This window comes from Penicillium maclennaniae, assembly GCF_028827695.1.
Source record: "Penicillium maclennaniae strain IBT 15551 chromosome Unknown utg000006l:1.0-2513246.0:1.0-2515036.0, whole genome shotgun sequence".
Classification (NCBI taxonomy): Eukaryota; Fungi; Ascomycota; class Eurotiomycetes; order Eurotiales; family Aspergillaceae; genus Penicillium; species Penicillium maclennaniae.
The window spans coordinates 1,058,444-1,073,131 of record NW_026623218.1 but is presented as its reverse complement, the minus strand read 5'-3'; the positions used below and the strand labels follow the sequence as shown (position 1 = coordinate 1,073,131).

At 48.6% G+C, this 14,688-nt stretch overlaps 6 protein-coding genes across 6 annotated transcripts; 2 read left to right on the top strand and 4 right to left on the bottom strand.

Annotated features, from left to right (window-relative positions):
- Window positions 1-757: 757 nt before the first annotated feature.
- On the top strand, window positions 758-1,121 carry N7477_006636 (uncharacterized protein; the record flags this gene model as incomplete). The annotated part of the gene is made up of 2 exons (XM_056968299.1): window positions 758-852; window positions 908-1,121. 2 exons carry the CDS (start codon window positions 758-760, stop codon window positions 1,119-1,121), a joined length of 309 nt encoding a protein of 102 aa, XP_056821095.1.
- Window positions 1,122-1,285: 164 nt separating this feature from the next.
- N7477_006635 (putative transporter) lies at window positions 1,286-3,164 on the bottom strand (the record flags this gene model as incomplete). Its single annotated transcript, XM_056968298.1, has 5 exons — window positions 1,286-1,310; window positions 1,370-1,572; window positions 1,627-2,467; window positions 2,532-2,860; window positions 2,910-3,164. 5 exons carry the CDS (start codon window positions 3,162-3,164, stop codon window positions 1,286-1,288), a joined length of 1,653 nt encoding a protein of 550 aa, XP_056821094.1.
- A 1,371-nt stretch (window positions 3,165-4,535) lies between these two features.
- On the top strand, window positions 4,536-5,844 carry N7477_006634 (TauD/TfdA dioxygenase family protein; the record flags this gene model as incomplete). Its single annotated transcript, XM_056968297.1, has 4 exons — window positions 4,536-4,732; window positions 4,784-4,989; window positions 5,049-5,540; window positions 5,597-5,844. 4 exons carry the CDS (start codon window positions 4,536-4,538, stop codon window positions 5,842-5,844), a joined length of 1,143 nt encoding a protein of 380 aa, XP_056821093.1.
- A 130-nt stretch (window positions 5,845-5,974) lies between these two features.
- N7477_006633 (HECT-type E3 ubiquitin transferase) lies at window positions 5,975-7,927 on the bottom strand (the record flags this gene model as incomplete). Its single annotated transcript, XM_056968296.1, has 2 exons — window positions 5,975-6,598; window positions 7,157-7,927. The coding sequence occupies 2 exons, from the start codon at window positions 7,925-7,927 to the stop codon at window positions 5,975-5,977; spliced, it is 1,395 nt and encodes a 464-aa protein (XP_056821092.1).
- A 2,427-nt stretch (window positions 7,928-10,354) lies between these two features.
- N7477_006632 (questin oxidase family protein) lies at window positions 10,355-11,945 on the bottom strand (the record flags this gene model as incomplete). The annotated part of the gene is made up of 4 exons (XM_056968295.1): window positions 10,355-11,106; window positions 11,165-11,292; window positions 11,361-11,506; window positions 11,568-11,945. The coding sequence occupies 4 exons, from the start codon at window positions 11,943-11,945 to the stop codon at window positions 10,355-10,357; spliced, it is 1,404 nt and encodes a 467-aa protein (XP_056821091.1).
- A 182-nt stretch (window positions 11,946-12,127) lies between these two features.
- N7477_006631 (GABA permease GabA) lies at window positions 12,128-14,244 on the bottom strand (the record flags this gene model as incomplete). Its single annotated transcript, XM_056968294.1, has 11 exons — window positions 12,128-12,297; window positions 12,351-12,429; window positions 12,480-12,834; window positions 12,893-13,119; window positions 13,174-13,235; window positions 13,287-13,515; window positions 13,568-13,736; window positions 13,794-13,866; window positions 13,922-13,990; window positions 14,055-14,092; window positions 14,162-14,244. 11 exons carry the CDS (start codon window positions 14,242-14,244, stop codon window positions 12,128-12,130), a joined length of 1,554 nt encoding a protein of 517 aa, XP_056821090.1.
- Window positions 14,245-14,688: the final 444 nt, after the last annotated feature.

The window sequence follows — 14,688 nt, the reverse complement described above, 5'->3', positions numbered from 1 at the left end:
GTACCCTTTGTTTCAAAATCCATCCTGAACACTTATAGATGCCCGGTGTACGATGCCCCAACTGTGCGGCGAAGGGTCAAGAGATATGGGTCATCCCAGGCAAAAGCTGCCATGTCTGCCACACGCCGTGCGCGTGACCCTTCTCAGCGATGATGGCAAGATGAATTCAAGTAAGACCTTGTGAGAAAGTCAGCGCATCTACGAACATTCCACGGCGCATATATGCTTCACGGCGATTTTCATCCTCCTGGGATTCTCGCGGCCTCCGGGGAACTTTTCGTAATGTTCTATGGCGCATGGGGAGAACAATTTCGATTTTGCAGCATCAAACCCTAGCGTTCGTCTCCCCCACAGTTTCTATGTCGAGACTTGGGATCGGAAACGCGGCATTTGACGAATCTCCTACTTATCAGTCTCCACGATATACGAGTGGACTCGACGTTAACTTCTTTGTGCCCTATGGCTAAATTTATACTACTTTTCTGATCCTTCTCTCATGCATGCAAGCACTAGACCTCGCCAATGTAGATCTAGGCTAGATGCAGTACTTTTTCGGTCTATCATTTCTTCTAGAAGTCTTCCTCGTACCTTTGTATTCTTTTCAGTGAACCACCTCCCACGTGACCCGACCCTATTTCACACAGCATGACATCATCCTTCCCTCTGTTGCTTTCAACGATAATAACACCTTATAAATTTCCGGAGGACTTCAACCTAGCTACTCGTACATATCTCTCGAAATCCAGGTTTATTCCAAATGTCGGAAACATATCCGATCGGCACCCGCTCAGAGTGCGAGCGCCTCGTTCGAGATTGGGGTTTCCGGCACGTCTTCACATGGTCAGATGGGAGGTATGTGGTTCTCATTTGATAGTCTGACACGGTGAAGTTGACTCTTTTGAAAAAGTGGTGCTTATTACTCACCTCATACTCATGGAGGTCTCACCACACATCTAATCCGTCGAGGAACAATGACTGTCACATACCCAGAAGACAATGCCAAGAACCGCGAGCAGAAGAAAGAGACGTTCGGTGTTGGGGCCAGAGTTGATGTGCCGGCTGGCAAGCTTCATGAGGTTTGGATCGGGGAGGAGGGGTGTGAATATGTTATTGGCGAGTAGACCGACTTCATGGTTTGTTGAATCCATATGTTTATCCTTTCTAGTCATGTCTGGTACTTGGACGCTGTGCATTGGTCTATTAATCTACTCGAGGCAGAACGATGCATTTAAATCAACGCCGCCTTACAACTGAGAACGGCTGCTTTATAGGTGCGAGAAGAAATCTAATGTAAGAAGCGGAAATCGACTCTGCGGATTTAAGATTAGTCGTTGTCTTACTTCATAAACAGAGTGGACATGAGACTTACCTCTTGTTACCGAGGTCTTTGTTCTCGACGACGTATCTCTCCCGCTCCTCGTTGCTCATGTTGTCCCAAACCGCAGCGTTCTGCTTGTTTCGCCAGACGTAATAAAACTTGCACACAATGAACATAAACATGCTCCACACGGTAATTCCAATCAGAACCTTGTTACCGGTGCGATAATATGGTTTATCGGGGGTTCGGTAAATCTAGCATCATAAGTCGGTTGACTGCCATACCGCCAAAAACAATAGTCGACTCACGTTGCTTGCAATGATATTGCTCACTTGCACGGCCATGTTATACAAGGCTGTCGCAACAGTGCGCGTCCGAACGGTTCCTGCATTACGGGACGTGATAGCCACCAGAATTGCATGAACATACGGCATGCCAATGAGCAAGATGAGTAAAACCCAGCGCACCCATGCGTTAGCTCCATTTGGAAGGCATTCAAGGGCGATCAGAAGAATGAGAGACCATGCCTCAGCACCAACGCCGAGCAAGAAACGAATCTGAAACTTCTCGGAGATCCAAGTCCAAGATAACAAGTTAATCATGAAGATCACATAAGCTGGGATACTGAGCAGATTGGTGTTGAAGGTGCTGAATCCGAGCGACTTCAGTTCCAGACTCAGGTAAGTTGCGGCGGGGATGCTGGGAATCATCCAGGACAAGCCGAGTATGTAGATCACCCACATATCGTAGTCCTTCAGTGCTTGCCAGAGGAGCTTGGGTGTGACCGGTTGGCGGTTATGCATGCCACCTTTGCTAGGGTCGTCGCGGAGCACGCGATTGACCATGATCTTTTCTTCGTGTTCATTGAACCAGCCATTCTTACCACGGAAGCGACCGGCTGTTTGGGTTGGAGACGGCGCCATCCAGAAAGCGGCAATGATACCGATGACACCAGTAATCAGTCCCTCGAAAGCGAACAAGTATCGCCAGCCTCCAGTGCCATCGGAGTTGCGAATGTGAAGGAATCCGAAAGCCAGGAAGGCGCTTACCACTTGGGTGAATTCGTAGGCAAACCAAAAGAAACCCAGTCGAATTGGGAGTTCGTTTGACTTATACCAGAAAGAGAGGTATAAGATGGTGTCAGGGATGCTATGCGGAGTCAGTCTCTGAATATGATAGCAAAGATCGTATCGTAAGCAAGGGGAAAACATACAATCCACCCTCGAGAAGCCCCAATAGAGCTCTAGTAGTGAAATAAGTTCCTTTAGTCTTGACAAATGCCTGACACGCAGCGATCAAACTCCAGGTAACCATCTGCACCGGAATCCACCGATCGGGTCCAAACCACTTGGACAAGAGCTGGGACGGAAGCTCAGCGACCAGGAACATGACGAGAAAGATCGTTTGGCCCGTATTGTAATCGTTGGTGTTCATGCCCAGATCGCCCAGCATGTTATCTGAAGTAGCCTGCACGACGTTTCCTCGATCGAGCTGCAGTGCAAAGAAAGTCATACATGCGAATGTACAAACACGCCAGTCAATCTGCTTCAATTCAGCTTCGCGGTATATGAACAGGTGCTTTGCTACAAACCTTTCGTACAATGGCCTTTTCTTCTTCTTCTGTCCAGTCAAAACCTGGGTCCCAGCGATGAGCACCCTCATACTCCGGGATCGGCTTGGAATACCGCGGATCGTCGGTCGACCCAAATGTACATTCGATTTTCTTCACTTGCCCGCGCGGATCTTCCAAGGAAGATTCACTCGTGGAAGAAATCCTAGGCACAAAACCTTTTGTATCAGGGTCTTCAGCACCGTTACCGGCATTTTTGGTCTCCTCCATCGTCATCTTGCTGTGAGATCGGGAAAGAGATCTGGAATGATTGAGAAATCTAAGAGTGAAACAGGCAACGGCACTTATAAAAACATAAATTTCATGGACGAAGCATCTCTATCACGCCATAATGTGGCAGATTCACCTGTTCAGCCCTTCATCGCGCGATTACCCACGTCGGTCTGATCAGATGCATGACGGGTAAAGTTAGTGCGCATTTTCGAAGCCTATTGCGACAAATGGGAAAATGTCTCGAAGCCACTTGGGATAGGGCCCAGTACCAGTTAGAGTTGGCCTTGCACCTCGACCTCGCGTAAAAATGTGGAAGTGGGAGTGCTTTTGACGTCGTCCAGACTATCTCGAACTAAAGCCGCGGGTCTAACAAATGGGTCGTTGCTGATTGAAGGAAAACTAGATTTGTAGTTCCAGAATATTCCCACTCTCAGCAAAATAGGTCTAACACTGTTTTTGAATTCGCCATTGAAAGGAGGGCTTGGCTAGATCACGCAAAACGTGATAAAGTGACGTGAGGCAGAGCGAGTTGCAGCCACAGTTGGTATGGAGACCGACGTGGGGACTGCCGCGAGTCTTGCGCTATCATTACCGAGCTGTTGCTCTTAGTTGGTCTCTTTTTGATGTGCAGCGTCAATATGTCTATGTTATTTCTCCCATTGGCTATGGTAGCTACAGACCTCGGCCGTCGTACCCTCCAGATGTCGCGAACATTCACATCAAGACATTTGAATAGTACATGCTTGGATTGCCCATAAACAAGCCTTAATCATGAAGCATTTACTGTATCTTACTTATCTGTTACTTTGGAAGGGTCTCACGGTGAAAAAAAAAACGTTGCACAAAACAAGTTGTTCATCACGCCATAACCAAGCAAAGTGACACCAGCGTTGAGGGGTTGGAAAACGAAAGGACCCCAGACTACTATTCTATCTTCCGTTCAAGATGCACGTAATCAGATAACGCATGACAAAGTCGCGACTGCTTCATGTAGACGCACGCAATTTCAGCACGCCATTCTGGCCAGGTATAACGAAGTCAGATGCCATATGTCCAAACGCAACTTGTCCCTTCGACCCCGCAGCGTATATTTACTATTTGTGAGAATTCGCTTTGATCGCTTTGATCGCTTTGATCGCCATCATTGAGAAACTTGTTCCAGTTTTGCAGACTGGTTGAAATGAGCACCCCCGCAGTGATTGCGCAATAAGTCAAGTCGTGTCGTGTCTTGTCCCGGATGATGATGCCGAGTGGTGTATATAGCAGCCTTGGTCGTCTCATTCAGGGTCCAGGCAAGATTGAATCGAATATTACTAGTCCTGAGATCCCAAAACAGTAGGCGCTTCTTCAATCCAGCGTACACCCACTTCGATCATGGCTCCAGCTCTCACTGAGACCGTGGGTCTTCGCGCCCCGACCTTTACGGTTCCCCTGAAGACAAACTCGGGGCAGAACAAGGAGAACTTGATAGGATACAAGTACGAGAAGGAGACAGAGTTGAAAGGCACAGACAAGGTGGCGCCGGCTTCATTTCCTCACTATCTGCCTGTTTGGGATAACGAGACTGAACGGTAAGCCATCCCGGCCACCTCGCAGAAAGCATGTCTAAAGCTGTTCTTTAGTTATCCTCCTTTGGAATACTTTGAGCACTACGACCATGGCAAAGATGCCGATCCGACCTTCCCTGACCTGTTCCCGACAGGCCAGGCAAAAATCGATGATATTACACCCTTCATCGGCTCGGAAGTTCACGGGGTTCAGTTGAGCAAGCTATCAAAAGCAGGCAAAGACCAGCTAGCTCTTTACGTTGCTCAACGACGAGTTGTCGGTTCGTGAATCGTGTTCATTCCGCAGTAGCGCGCATGCTAATCTTCATTTTCACACAAGTGTTCCGTGACCAAGACTTCGCCTCCCTCCCCATTCAAGACGCTGTCGACTACGCGGGCTACTTCGGCCGCCACCACATCCACCAAACCTCCGGCGCCCCAAAAGGATTCCCCGAAATCCACCTCGTCTTCCGAGGAGCAGACGATCACACTGGTGCCAACTTCCTCGAACAGCGGACGAACACCATCACCTGGCACTCAGATGTCACTTTCGAGAAGCAGCCCCCGGGCACGACCTTCCTCTATGTCCTCGACGGCCCATCCACTGGTGGAGACACCCTATTTGGCGACATGGTACAGGCATACAAGCGCCTGTCACCTGAGTTTCGTAAGCGTCTTCACGGTCTCAAGGCCGTGCACTCCGGTATCGATCAAGTGAATGCGAGCTTGAACGGTGGTGGTATCGCGCGTCGCGATCCTATCACATCCGAGCACCCGATCGTCCGCACTCATCCTGTGACGGGCGAGAAGGCTCTTTATGTGAACCCGCAGTGTAAGTGGCATTGTCCCCGATGAGTGGTTGAATATGCTAATATGAGGGATCTCCAGTCACACGCTACATTGTCGGATACAAGAAAGAGGAGTCCGATTTCCTGCTCAAGTTTTTGTTCGATCATATCGCGTTGTCGCAAGACCTTCAAACTCGGATTCGCTGGAAGGCTGGGACTGTGGTTGTTTGGGATAACCGGTTGGCTTGTCACTCGGCTGTCTTTGATTGGGAGGATGGCCAGAGACGTCATATTGCGAGACTTACGCCTCAAGCGGAGCCTCCTTTTGAGACTCCATTCGAGGGTTGATCACGCGCTCAAAGTTTTTGAGATGTCATGGCAGAGTCGGGCTTTGATGGTCGTCAATTGTATCCAAATATCATTCCAATCTCATGACTTCATGCTCAACCTATACAGAGGAACGTGTGTTTCGTGGTTTTCAACTTGCTTTTTCACGACTGAATCGACTCAGCAGTCCGACCTGCCACTCATTGAATCGTCGTGCTGAGACTGGTAACATCTGGCTACTTCTCAGAAGCGCATCGGACAATGTCTGGAAAATGTCCGAGGGAAGTTCCAGCTCTTCAACTGATAGAGGACTAGGTTGTCCAATCTCAGGAGCAAGCAGGCTATCAACGTCCTCTTTTTCCTGGTAGAGGACTTTCATCGCTTGTTGATTGTTCACGGTATGACCAGAGCTAGAATTGGAGTACCGCAGATCTGGATTGAAGACCCAAAGCTTGACAGAGGTTAGGACATAGGCGGTCACTGTAGCGAGGATTGCACTTACCAGTAGCCCTCTCTTCTGACCGCAATGAACGACGAAGCGACGTGCGCTTTCCCTTTCGATCAGCTCAAGCAGCTGGGCCGCAACGATCATCTCTGTTGAGTGTGTTGTCCACGGTTCTCCGCTTTTGCTTGTGTTAAGTGACACGTTGGTTTTAAAAAGACGCCATCCGTTCGCTGATGGGTCTGCCATTCCGATAAGTGCGTTGCAGTTTTCACAAGCGAGGGTTCTTTGCGCAGAGATATTCCCAGATGATTTCGGTTCGACTTCATCATACTGAATTGAGAGTCAGCTCCTTGGTCAAGGCATACGATGCTTGGAGACAACGGTGAGTTGAGTGAAAGCACACGAAATTTGATTTGAAAATTCAATATGGTACATTAATTCACGCGTGTCAAGAACTGAACAATGATTGTGCACATAATGTACCTCTCCTGTTCGCAGCAGCCTCCCATTGCACTGGATAGGACGAGCCCAAGGCTGTCATTGGAACCGAAAAGGATGCATTGAAAGCAACTCCAACAAAGCAGCGTTCAGAACAACCCTCGCCGTGAAGCGATGAAAGGCGAAATCCATCTCGCGAAAGAGGATGACTGCCATTCGAACCCCTCTGGCTCAGGTTGGGCTTCTCACCACTCAATCAAAGCCTCGAACAAGCACTGGTATCGATCTAGGGCAATAGTATCGAAGGCCACCCCATTGAAAAGAAGTGGTCTCCTTCTAAGTTGCCCAGATGAAGGGCCGATGGGGTGAAGACGTGAATGAAGGTGCAATTGGAATCGGGACGATGCTTTGGGGCGTGTTTAAAAGACCAGAGATATAAGGAAGTCTTACCTGTTTCAATCCCACGCAATCCGACTCTGCAAGTAAGAAAGTGGCCACGTCGATGAGAACATTGCTAGAAATCGCTTCTACGCGACTCGACGCTCCATAGCCTTTAACTTGAGCATTTGCTTCCTCTATCCTGAGAGCTGCATTCGCTTCATCTTCAGCATCATCCTGATGGGTATCGGGTTTGTGGCAGTGCCAGAAGTCCATCATTTCGGCCCAGTTTCCGCTCGGGAGGTCCTTCCAGACCCAGCCCTGTGCACTTCCTGGAACTTTACCATCTCCAAATCCTTGGAGCCTTGTTTCATTCAAGAACGCATTTCCACACGCATAGCACCGAATGCGAGTTGAAGATGACATGTCTGCTGCTGTCCAGGGCACATGGTCATCAGTAAATTCTTCTCTAGGAGTCAAAGCCTGTTCATGTGGATCGATCTGCATCCTCAGTGAGTAGTCCTGGCTCGATCTAGTAGACTCCGGCCTGGAGGGTGCCGTTTGGGTTGCATTGGCATTCAGTGATCGCCGAGTCGCGCCACTAACGCGTGCCGGCAGCTTAATTGTCTCGCTGACATGATCGAATGGCGCTGTTAACGTGACTGTAACAGACTTGCAAGACTCTGACAACTGGACATCTGGCCGGATCCCCTTAAGAGCTAGGTTTTGGGCAAGCGAGATGTAAAGGGTGATTTGGCGGATGTTTGGAAGCAGCTCAGCGTGCAGGTAAAGCGATGCACCTAGATCGCTAGACACTGGATCACTGTACATCTCTGCTTCCATGGAATTCTTAAATAGAGGTAAGCCTCATGCCTTGGGGTGAAGGGTAGAGCTCGTAAGATATGAGGCGCGAACGTTGGAGCTCCACGCGTGGGTATGTACAAACAATACAAACAGCATCACGTGCCCACTTGAAGAGCATTAGCCATTGAAGCACAAATATTGGAAATACATATCGTTCCATGAGTGAATGATCGGACAGAGTCTCTCACTTGTCCTGTGTGAATTTACACATTGTTTGTACTTGGATTATTTTCTGGCCACCGTCGTCAGCTGGAAATACCTCTCCGAGAAACTAAACACGCTCACGTTCAAATAGTAAACTCTTTCAAACTACCTTTGTTTTGTGAGTGGTGGAGGACCTTGGTATCACTACCACATATCAATTTATTTCCAACATTTCCACTAAACGAAAAAGTGGACTCTGAAATCGTTTCACTGTACAACACATCGTGCTTGATGTTTTTGTTTCGAGTCTTAATCGATACATACGACCATAGGGTGTGGAGAACAGGGCTTCCCGTCCGCTCAGCCGTACTTAAGCCACACGCCGGCAGGTTAGTAGTTGGGTGGGTGACCACCAGCGAATCCCTGCTGTTGTATGTTTTTTTTTCCTGCTGAATCTCGTTCATGGCTTCTCCTTTCTCTAGAAGGAGTGTTCATCCCAAGGATCGCATAAAGACTATGGAGAACAAGAACACATGTTTTGAAACGCAAGGATGATTGCAAGTATGGAGGTATCAATAAGTGGCATTAGTTATCCCATTGCATGGAATGACTGCTTTATTAGTGGATATTAATTCAAGTGGGTTTGCTACTTACCAGCGGCCAATTTTCCGTTTTGTCGACGGTGTCAATGCATTATATGCGGAGAACTTCCTCAAGATTCATTTTGCTCCTGAGCATACAGCATACATACAACTGAGCTGATTAGACACTCTTCAGCCATTTTTAGCACGCTTCAAGGTCTGTGTCGTTTCAAAATCTTTGAAGAGATTTGGCCTATCTACTTTTACTTTTCCCCTGATTCGACGTCATTTCTGATCTCTTGTAAGGCCCCCCATGTAGGTCTTGGGCCGCTTTCAAGCTGCTCAAATCTGTCGTACAGCAATGTACAAGTTCTTGATCCTCCGTCAACTCTCTTAAGATTGAAGCAGTGGTGTTTGGAGCGATCGAAATCGTGGCTAATTCTACAATGAAGTAGGTTTGGATGTTTCACAGCAGGTCTATTTGCATCATTGGGACAAGGACATAGAAGATCACACCCTGGGCCTACCAGTCAGATCCATTCTGTGAGAAAATAACTCACCGTCACCATGTTCTTCTCGGTCCAGTTTGTTTAAGAGAAATATGAAATTGTTGGATTTAGGCGAACTTGGCAGATTCGCGAGATATCCGAGACCTAACCGGGTAAGAAGAAATCAGCTTCCAAGTAAACTCAATTGTATTTTGCTGAAAGTGAGTAGATACAAGCGCAAGGGCTTACTCAAAACAGATGATGGCAAAATGGATTGTATGGAGCTTTATACGATAAGCCAAGATGATATACTCGGCAACTGTCCTTCGCGTAGGAACGCAGACCCCATTGAAGCCAAACGAACTGAGTTGCGACAATTCATCGACCACTCTCATTCAATCATAGGTATTGTAGACCTTTTTAAACAAGAAATACGATGCGTGTTCTGATTTTATCGCAGATATCATTTTATCTCGTCTTGATGATGAGTTGGGGCTTGAATCTGGTACTCTTAGTGCACTCAGCCCCTTGGACCAAATATCCGAGACATCAATTCGACTGCTACGAAGTCAATCCCAATTTGGCTCTGAGAAATACAGTATCAACCTCGGCGGGCATACCGATATCGGGTCTACCACGCTGCTATTCAACGTGGTTGGTGGATTACAGATCCTGCCGGCAGACAATGAGAATAGTCGTGAGAATTGGCTGTACGTGAAGCCAGAGCCAGGACATGCAATCGTGAATATTGGCGATACTCTTGTTGAATGGACGGGTGGACTTTGGCGGAGTTCATTTGCATCGGGTTGTTACAGCTCCTGGAGAACAGGCGCTGGAGACGCGTGAAAGCGTGGCTTATTTGGTGCGTCCAAGAAACAGCGCCTCCATGCAAAGATTGAAGGGTGGCATTGTTCCACCTTTGAAGGAGGGCGAGGATGATGGGACTCGTTCGGTCAATGAGTGGGCTGCATGGCGCGCTAAGCAGGTCATGCTCGGCCAACTTAAGCCGCAGACAAAAGGCGGAAAGTCGGGGATAACGGCAGTGTAGAGGTCCAGTTGACCTTTTCTTCGTCAAAATGTTATATGATTCTCTTGTCCTGATAACCACTGGTCACTAGACTGCTCAATGTATCAATCATATTTGAGGCTGTAAATGAATGTACACACACACATGGATTGCACAAATTTTAGAATTAGACGAAACCACCCCAGCCATTGAACTCCTCTGCAAACTTCACAGCAGCTTTCAAATAGAAATTATCCTGATCACCCCAGGTGTTTGCAGTCTGCTTCAAAGCCCAGATAGCCTTGACATAATGCGCATCTGTGGAGTACTCGCCCTTAACAGCTTGCTTAGCAGTCCAATCCCAGTCTCTCCCCTTGAGATCGAAATCACGAATGCGATCGAGTGGCAGCTCAGGTCGTAATTGAGCAATGAAGATGGCCAGCGTGATGAGCCACCATTGCCGGACGAGAGGGATCTGGAACTTCGCCGGAATCACCGGTAAGAGGACCCGGACGGCATGGCTCGTCGTAAGTACGTGGATGAGGAAGAAGTCATATTTCTGAGATAAATCGCCGTTTGAGGCGACAAAAAGTGCCACTGCTAGCTCTTGGCTTTCGCGGAACTGCTCGACGGGGTTCACGATCTTCCATGCGTTCCAGTGATTAAGGAGGACGGCTTCGCGGTCGCTGAAGACTTTTTCCATGTTGTGATCACCTGGTGTGGCGAAAAGTCCATCGAATTGTTTCTCTGAGCGGACTTTCTCAAAGATTTCGAATAGTGATGTTGATTGGTACGATGGCTCGAGTTGGGATGCGACTGGGTCGTCGATGTAGTTGTGTATCTTGTTGTAGCATACTGATGCTAGACCCAGTGCTTCCATTCCTACCTCGCGGCTGCCAATTTCATATGCAAAGGCGAGGTGGATAAGTGGGTGTCCAACTATCGAACAAATCAGCATGCACCAAGATATATGGCGTTTTGAGTGAAAAGGACTAACGGTCAGCGGCAAGAGAACTGAACACTGGCTTGTCGCCGGAAAAGAGGTACTCCTCAACGACATTCTTCCAGTCATAATTGAACCGTACCAACTCATCTTCATAGAAATCTACAAAGGCCTTCTGATATCTGTCGAACGATTGTTGTCAGTAAGTTCGAAGCACTAATGTGTGCAAGGAGTGAACAGTGGCACATACTCTCGATGGCCTAGATGATCTCTCCAGTCATCGTTCGTGACCTCTGCCGGCGAATCAGCCCATTCATCAAGCAACTTGGACTCATTCTCGTAAACGCGTGTAAGATCATCCGCGTCCGCGCCCAGCAGGAAGGCGGCACTTAGAAGCTGGATATGCATCAGGTTAGTTGACCGCAGGTTCAAATGATGAAAATGTTTTCGTACTTACATGTGGTGCATGGTTATGGAATTTTCGGTCATTGTAAAGAATCGCATGGTTTGCATGGTTTAGCTTGAGGAGGTGCTTCAACGCTCTCCCCGACTTCTCTTGCGCATTTTCGATATCATGCGAATTGACAGGCGCAATATTAATAGCCTGCTTTTCGCCGAACAATTTAAACGACTTCAACGAGGGAAACGAGATTTGGAACATTCTTCCGTCGCCTCCGAGCTGCGTTGTTCGATGGCGGGGAAGTCTTATGTGGCCCGAGGGATAAATCTGCCGCACTGTGATATCGGCTGGTACTTTCCCAAATTCAAAAGCAGCCCGGACTTGTATTTGCAGTTGCTTGAGGTATTTGAAGTTCACGTTTGCTTCGACAAGCATATCGTAAGTTCAACGGAGTCGTGGATCCGCCATGGATTGTTGGGAAATAAAGCCTCAGGCATCTCTGGGTAGTGACGTAATACGACTGGATCACGTGGTGGCACATAGCAGATCGATGAAACAAGGTTAACTGTACATCTCAATTTATTTGAAGTATGAATGATCTATTCTAAAATTCTATTTCAAGCCTTGTAGAGTTCTACAGCAGGAACGGGTTGCTCAGGCTGAGTACCAGCCTGACCGGATAAAAATTCTACCTCGATGCGGGGGCCGACGTAGTTCTTGCGTCCGTCCGCGAACCATGTAATCGTAGAGATGATGACAACAATAGCAAAGGCGGCAACACAGTAGTCTACTTGCTGTTAGTATGACGAGTTATCAAGGATGACAAGACGGATAACATACTCATGTTGCTGCCGGTGGCAGGAAGATCCGGAGGGAAGAGGAAGAGGACGGTGGTAATGAGAATGTATACAATAGAAATCTATCATAAAGTCAGCCATATTCAACCTGTTGTCGTGACATGTCTCTTACAGAGTTCAGAATCCAGCCGAGAACGTTAGGCAGGACAAAGGGACGCTCAGGAAGAGTGTTACGTCCACGGAGCATGTGGATAGCGATGGGAATACCGTAGGCAAGATCCAGCCAGACGACCGACGCAGATACAATCGCGTTGAAGGCGCTGGAGGACCCCAGGAAGATCAAGCCAAAGATGATGACCAGCGCCAGGTTGAGATAGAGCGAGTGCAGGGGGACCTTTAGCTTGGGGTGGATCTGGGAGAAGTAGGACGAGAAAGGCAGGCCACCGTCTCGGGCGAAAGCGTAGCACATGCGGCTGCTAGTAGTCATGATGGCAGTGGTGGCAAACAGCATGCAAACCAGAGGGAAGCTAGGAGAACGGTCAGAATCATAGGAAGGAAGGCTGCAGGCAAGAAGGTAGTACTCACATCAGCAGACAAATGGCACCTGCGTTGTTCTGAGTAGCGTTCTTGAGGATCGCAAGAAGAGGGCCAGCCGAGGAGCTGATGATGGCGTCAATGTCACCGGCCACAAACAAAAGCACGACCAGGAAAATGACACCAGTCACGGTACCGATTCCCACGCAGGCAATCATGATCTTGGGTCCTTCGACGGAAGGGTTCGGGATTTCTTCAATCATGTGCGCAACGCCGTCCTGATGATCTGTAAGTCTTTGCCTTCAACTCCACAGAACTAAATGACTACTCACGAATCCGGTGACGCCCAGACCACCCTGTAGGAGACCAAGCAACCAGGCAATGCCATCGGGCCCTAAACATGTTTAGCTGTCATACTTCAACAGACATGATGGAGTGAACATACAGCCAGTCTCGTTGATGAACTCGCGGAAGACAAAATCACCGCTGTTGTAGTCGCCGGAGGAGCAGGCGAGGACTGTAATGCAGATCACGGCGAATCCGCACAAAGACCAAGTGAAGGCGGCCTTGTTGAATAAAGGCAAAACCTTATTTCCGAAAGTGTTGATCAGGAAGCCAACAATGTTGTAAGCGATGTAAATCAAAAACTGGTGCCAGCGCTCGGGCTCGTAGGACTAGTGAAAATGGTCAGACGTAGACTCTTCAATAGCGACAAGTGGTACCTACGGGGTTCATCAGAGAAATGCAGCCCAGGACCAGCTGGCTACCGAGCAAACCACCGGTAGCCACCAGGGCAACCCAGCCAGAGCAATTCACCCATCCGGTGATCCAGGATAGAAGAGGCATCCACTTCTCCCAGGAAATGACAGCAACCCAGTGGTATTGACCTCCAGCACTGCCTCTCGTCAGTCATGCGAAGATTTTTCCTCATGCAGTCTCTCAAGTTACTCACGTAGGATAGGCAGACAAGAACTCGGCCAGCGAGGCTGCCATACACAAACTACAAACACCAGCAGTGACCAACCCTGGATGAATTGTCAGTGTTCATCGCGACGGAGCCTGGGCTGAATAGGAACCTACCCAGATCACACTGGCAGGACCTCCGGAGGGTAAACTCAAGGATAAACTTGCAGACAACGCGGTCCATGACTGTCAACAAAAAGAACTGTCAGCTGCTACTCAAGTGAATTCCACCATTCCCAACGGGGCTCACGTACATTTAGAATAGCGAATGCAAGACCAAGCATAGACCTATACATCAGGGCCGATCATTAGCATGGCGGTCGGGCCCCAACACACGAGCCGACAAGCAGCACATACAACAAAGAGTACTGGCGTTTCAGCTCTGACTTGTGGCCCATCTGGGCCAATTGCGCGTCATCATCAAGTCCCTTGCCTTCCATGATGGCAAGTATGGAGCAGAAAAGATGAAAAGAAGGAAGTGTCTAAAATTGAAAGGAGGGGGGAAAGCCCGTAAAAAAAGAAAGCCCCCAGCATGACGACAAGCTGAACATCACTTTGAATTCATCCCCACGTCCGATTAACGCGGGGAGTTCAGTATGTAGTCCTTGTTAGGTAACAGAAATGGGGTACTGGGTCACCGAGGACGATAAGTTACCGGGGCTCTGATTGGCCAAAGTCACCGAGCATCGGCGAAGGTGGCCAGTGTCGATCCGGGAATTAGGCTGGCGCGGTCCGGCAGACATGGCACACGCCCCGCCCAGAGCTTATTCAAACTTATTCAAGTTATTGGTCCCCCAGGCCCATCGGTAGAGTGGGGCAATTGAGATCTTGGGGTAAACTGGCACCCGGTTTTTCCCCAATACTAGCAGTATTTGGAAGGTCGT